The sequence below is a fragment of the Toxorhynchites rutilus genome, chromosome 1 (assembly GCF_029784135.1).
Source record: "Toxorhynchites rutilus septentrionalis strain SRP chromosome 1, ASM2978413v1, whole genome shotgun sequence".
NCBI lineage: Eukaryota > Metazoa > Arthropoda > Insecta > Diptera > Culicidae > Toxorhynchites > Toxorhynchites rutilus.
Window position 1 is genome coordinate 3,618,070 of NC_073744.1, and position 6,541 is coordinate 3,624,610.

The 6,541-nt window shown below is 44.1% G+C and overlaps 1 protein-coding gene across 1 annotated transcript; it reads left to right on the top strand.

Moving 5' to 3' along the window:
• On the top strand, positions 1-3,714 carry LOC129761795 (uncharacterized protein K02A2.6-like). The gene has a single exon (XM_055759571.1). The coding sequence runs from the start codon at positions 1-3 to the stop codon at positions 3,712-3,714; it is 3,714 nt and encodes a 1,237-aa protein (XP_055615546.1).
• The last annotated feature ends 2,827 nt before the right edge of the window (positions 3,715-6,541 follow it).

Sequence of the window (6,541 nt, forward strand, 5' to 3'; positions counted from 1 at the left end):
ATGGCGGACCCAGAGCTAATGCAGTCACTGACGCAGATGCTAGCGGATGCCTTGAAATCCTCCTTTGCGCATTTGGCGCACCCGAGTCCCGTCCAAGCCGCGACTGCGCCAACCACCAAAACACCATCGTTTTCTGTCTCGGAGTATCGATCCTCGGACACCACTTCGGTAGCGGACTACTTCAACCGCTTTGAGTGGGCTCTTCAATTGAGTAATATCCCGGAAGCACAATACGCTCATTATGCTCGAGTGCATATGGGTGCGGAACTGAACAATGCCGTCAAGTTCCTTGTGAGTCCAAATAACCCGGCAGATGTCCCGTATGATGAGCTCCGAAAGACGTTAGTCGACCACTTCGACCAAGCTAAGGATAAGTACGTAGAAAGCATCAAATTCCGGGAAATCGTACAGCAAAGAGGCGAGTCGATTTCCAGCTTCGTTCTACGACTCAAACAAGGTGCTGCTAATTGCGAGTATGGCGAATTTCTCGATAGGATGCTCATCGAACAGCTGTTGCACGGTCTAGAATCGCGAGAAATGTGTGACGAGATTATTGCCAAGAAACCAGCGACGTTCAAAGACACTTTTGGAGTTGCACATACCCTTGAAGCTACTCGCAACACAACCAAAGAAGTGCAAATAGCCAGATCATTGTTGACACCAGAAGCAACCAACAAACTTGGCTACGAGCGGCCAAAGACACGGAGAGTACATCCTAGCAGCTCATCCTCGTCGTATCTACAAATGTCACACAAACCGAATTACAACGAAAAAACATCATTCGACCAGAGTGTGTGTGGTGGATGTGGCGGTAACCATCCACGCAACAAGTGTAAGTTCCAGAGTGCGACGTGCTTCAACTGTGGGAAGACAGGCCACATCTCTAAAGTCTGCAGAGCACCAAAGCGGAATTTCCACGATCAATCCACCTCACAGGTACAATCGGAGGAACCTGCCATGCAAGTAGACGTCGTGCAGTCTCTGGACAAAATTCATTCCATCGCCACGTCTGGAAAGCGAGTCATTAACGTCATCATCGACGGACGGATGCTAGAAATGGAAGTGGATACCGGAGCTCCTTGCGGAATCATCAGTGAAGCGAAACTACGGACGCTCAAACCCTCCTTTACATTGTTACGGACAGATCGTCAGTTCTCCAGTTACACTGGTCACCGTATTCAGTGTTTGGGTCGACTACCAGTAAACGTCAGCATCGGGAAAACGACACGAAAGCTGGATTTGTACGTCGTGTCCGGTGACTATGATACGCTGTGTGGAAGAGAGTGGATTGCCAAATTTTCGGGTGAACTGGACCTGAATGAGCTATTCGCCCAAAACGACGCGGTGCATTCACTTGTACCTACCGCTCCTGTGTTACTGAAAAAACAACAACAAGCTCTATCGCAGTTGCTCGCAACTTATGAAGATGTCTTCAGCGAAACTCCCGGTAAGCTAATAGGACCTCCCGCATCAGTGCATCTGAAACCGGGGACAGTTCCAGTCTTTGCCAAAGCTCGTGACGTTCCGCTGGCATTGAGAAGCCAGTATGCCCAAGAAATCGACAAAAAGCTAGCTGCTGGTGTATACGAGAGAGTCGACTATTCTGAATGGGCGTCCCCCACCCACATCGTAGTGAAGAAAAACGGGAAACTACGCATCACCGGTAACTACAAGCCAACAGTAAACCCTCGGATGATCATCGACGAACACCCGATTCCCAAGATAGAATCAATCTTCCACCGAATGAAGGGAGCGAATCTATTCTGTCATCTAGACGTGACGGATGCGTACACTCATCTAACCATCGACGCGGAGTTTCGACATATCCTCACACTGAACACACCAACACATGGGTTGGTCCGTCCGACACGAGCAGTATACGGAGCAGCGAACATCCCAGCGATCTGGCAACGTCGCATGGAAGCTGTGCTTCAAGGTTTGTCCAATGTGATTAATTTCTTTGACGACGTTATAGTCTCTGCAGACAACTTCGAGAACCTGCTAATTGCACTCACAGCAGTTTTCGACAGAATGAGGCACCACGGTTTACGCTTGAACCGATCTAAATGTGTGTTCGGCACCCCAGTCCTTGAGTGTCTGGGTCACAAAATCGACATAAACGGTTTGCACAAATCGGACCAACACATCGAAGCCATTCGCAATGCACCCCGCCCGACCAACGCAGATGAGCTACAGCTGTTTTTGGGAAAAGCCACATATTACAACGCTTTCATTCCCAATCTCTCCACCCGATCTCGTTGTTTGCGAGACATGCTGCAAGAGGAATCATTCGTGTGGGAGTCAGAGCGAATTGCCGCTTACGAAGACATCAAAACAGCGCTCATCTCACCGCAGGTCCTATTGCAATATGACCCGGACCTTCCCTTGATCTTGGCCACGGACGCCAGTAAAACTGGTTTAGGCGCAGTTCTCTCCCACCGACTGGGAAGTGGCCTGGAACGACCGATCGCTTACGCAAGCTGTGATATGTCTCACACTGAACAGCGCTACCCACAGATAGATAAAGAGGCTCTAGCCATCGTATGGGCAGTCAAAAAGTTTTTCAATTACCTATACGCTCGCAGATTTACATTGGTCACCGATAACAAACCACTGAGTCAAATTCTACATCCGACGAAGTCGCTTCCAATTATGTGTATAAGCAGAATGGCCAATTATGCGGACTATTTGGCGCACTTCAATTTTGATGTTGTGTTCAAATCTACGAAACAGAACGTTAATGCAGATTACTGCTCTCGAATACCTCAACTACTTTCAAGATGCGAGGTTAACAAAATGTTTTGCTGTGAGGCTAGAGATATTGGCGAAGACGAACTCGATGTTTTTGCTATTCATCAGGTCGAACAACTACCAATTCGCGCCGAGCACATCGCTCGTGAAACGCGCAAGGATCCTAGCCTTGGTAAGATCGTACAGCTGTTGGAAGCCGGCACCGATCTAACCCGATCTGGCTACAAATCACCAGAGTCGAAGTACACACTTGCAGCTAACTGTCTTTTGTTTGAGCACCGAGTAGTTGTACCGTCTGTTCTACGTTCGACAGTGTTAAACGATCTTCACGTCGCACACATTGGTATGGTTAAAATGAAAGGAATCGCTCGTTCTTTTGTTTACTGGCCGGGTATCGATGTGGACATAGAAACAACAGTGAAATCTTGTTTCGTGTGTGCCCGACAAGCGCACGCTCCTCCGAAGTTCAGCGAACACCATTGGCAATATCCCAAAGGCGCATGGGAAAGGATTCATATCGACTACGCTGGTCCGGTGGCAGGCTCAATGCTGCTGATTGTAGTCGACGCCTACAGTAAGTGGTTGGAGGTCAAGGTCACCACCTCTACCACTGCAGAAACAACTATTGGAATTATGGACGAGCTGTTTTCCCGATACGGAGCACCAATCACAGTTGTATCTGATAACGGTCCTCAATTTACGGCCGGCGAATTCAAGCTGTTTTTGCAAAAAAGTGGAGTGAAGTTTCATAAGCTGTTGGCCCCGTACCATCCAGCAACAAATGGTCAGGCCGAACGATATGTTCAAACGACGAAAGATGCACTCAAGGCCATGGGAACAACTGCATCTAATTTGCAATCGAACCTGAATAACTTCCTGCAGCAGTATCGTTTGGCTCCACACGCAACCACCGGAGAATCGCCTGCCAAGTTGTTTCTTGGTCGAACCCTCGCACACGATTAGATCTTCTGAAGCCAGACAGCGTTCACCAGAAAGTTACGATAAAACAACAAGCCAATTTCGAGCGTACTTTTCGGCAATTCTGTGTGGGTCAATCAGTTTACTTTCTGTCTGGAAACTCTCGAATGGACAAATGGATCCGTGGTGTAATTGGGGAACGAATAGGTGATCTGCACTACGAAATCGACTATGCTGGGAAACGGTATAAGCGTCACATCGATCAAATTCGTTCGAGGCTCGATGTAAACGGGCGACTAATGGATGAAGCACCAGGAGCTAAGGAGATTAGCCAGCAAGACACGCCACGAGCAACGGTTGTGTTTTTCGACGATGATAGTACAGGTTCGAGAGATCCATCAACTCCTGTAATTCCGAAAAATTCAAGAAGTGTTCTAGCCGAACCATCTTCTCCAGAATTCCACACACCAACCGGTGGCCCGGTTCATCAAGAGGCAAATTCACCTCCTTCCACCTTACGTCGTTCGACAAGATCTCGCCGCCCTCCCGTGAAGTACACACCGTAGAAGACATTCCGAGAGGAGGGAAGAAATGTTGTGTATTTAATTTTTTACATTCGAATTCTGTTACTTTCTCTGGCAACACTGCCGTTCAGTTTTTTTTAGTAGACTTTAGACTATCGAAAAGAATACCACTTTTTGTCGGTATATGACAATCTGAATTTAGTCTGTTTAGTTATTTGTAATGCAAATAAAAGTTATAAATCGCATCCGTCGTCGTCTCTTCTACCTCTAAAATCCCGAAGATATAAAACACATTTCTGTTGATATTTTCTACTTCGAACATGATTTCCGTCTTTTGAATTAGTGAGGGGTTGCTCACATACCACGTAGACAATTTTAGCGGGATAGAGGTTACAAAAATGTCGTTACGCTAAATGAATATTTTTTAAAAAATACATTCACACTATATTCAACATCAAATGAAATTTGTCTGAATTTGTCAAGAGCTTTTGAACTCTCCGCTGAGCAATTCCACGCCAAACCGACCTTCTCCGTTTTTGACGTAGGATTACGTCTTTCGGGAACATATGGGGGTCCAAATTTAAAATCGAAAATCGTGCACATCGTGAAAATTGTCCAATTTCAAACGCTTATTGCTCAGTCATTTAATGATGGATTGATGAGATTTTTGCGTCAATCAAAACCTGACGACACATGCGGCGGCTCATGTTCTTACAATTATTGGTCAGTTATTTCCTGATGGATTTACGAGATATTTGCATCAATCGATCTGAGCACTTCATAACAATTCATCACAATGGATAAAATAATATATCATATGAAACTAACTCTCAAACAATCAAAAAATCTTCAAACGGAAATACCTCGTACTGATTGGGCGAAATTGAAGATACGGAGAAATCGGCATTGCAAATACATCAAAGTAAGGGAACTTTTGTTCCCACCGAAGTATGTTCCTTAACAGAGACATCAAAACCAAGCTGCTTGGGGGAAATCAGCATAGCAAATACATGAAAGTAGGGGGTGCTTTTGTTTCCACCGACATGTATTCCCTAACAGAGATTTCAAATTCAAGGTACCTGGGGGAAATCAGCATATAAATACCCTCGTGGTCGATAGTTAAACAAACGACGCGCACGAATGGATAGTGCTCATTGTAACTAGCATGGACATTGCTGGCTGAATACGTGCTGTCGAATAAGTTGGGAGCGATGAACGAGTGTTTTTTTTCGTTTTAATAAGAATCGATGGTTTGATTGAAGAATGATGTTCAATCAACTGAATAGAACTTATGTTTGATAGAATATAAATATATTTAAAATTTTTGGAACTTTTATGTTGGTTGCTTCGTGAAATTTAATATCAATGACCGATCGTGCATTGTAAAATTGTATATGGTAGCAGTTGCGTTAAAATGAGTTGAAATATGAAACGATTTTTTTTCTCCCAAGGAAAGTTCATGCGACGAGAACAATTGGGAAAATGAAGGAGTTCCGTGTCCTGTTGGGTTCAAAGCGAAATTGAAAATGTGTTGAATAAACACTCAAAAAGTAAAAATTATAAATGAAATCATCATCCTTCTATTATCATCACTCGGTTGTAAACACTGGTCGAGTGAACAAACAATACCTAACAACCAGGCAAAACGACCCTTTTCCGGGCCACCAAATCATCATCGAAGAGTTTAACAATGTAATTCTTCAAACATATCCAAAACAACAGATAACCTAACGGAATCCTACGTCATCTATGCGGTCGTGTCTCGGACACAACCCTCCTGTGATTTTTTTTAACTTGGTACTTATGATGGAAACTAACAAAAATCACAATTTTCATTGTCATTGTTTGGGCAGTTGCCACAATTTATAAGTTTACCCTAAATTAATTCGCTATAATTGTAAATTTGCTTGAATGTAAATTATCATCAAGAGTAGCAATAGGAGATAGGATTCTCTCGCATCTCGTTATCGAGATGAAACTTTCTGCCTCGATAACTATTATCATTTTGATCGAGCAGATCAGTCCAATTAAAACCATCGAATTATACAGTTCTATTTTCCACCCGCTACGAAATAAAACCAATTGTAGTGTACCACGTGATACTGTTCGCGCTTTTCATTACGGTAACATTCTACCGTCCAACGGACCATATTCCACCGTGAAAGTATCACCAATCCAGAGATCCAGCGCCCCTACAGTCATCATTGATCTTTCTTTAAAAAAATCGAAATCGTAACTTGAAATCCAGATGTCTGATTAAAATATGATGTTTGAAAAAGTTGATGGAAAATCAATGAACTATCCACGAAAAATATCATTTTAAATACACTGTTCAACAATCTTACTCA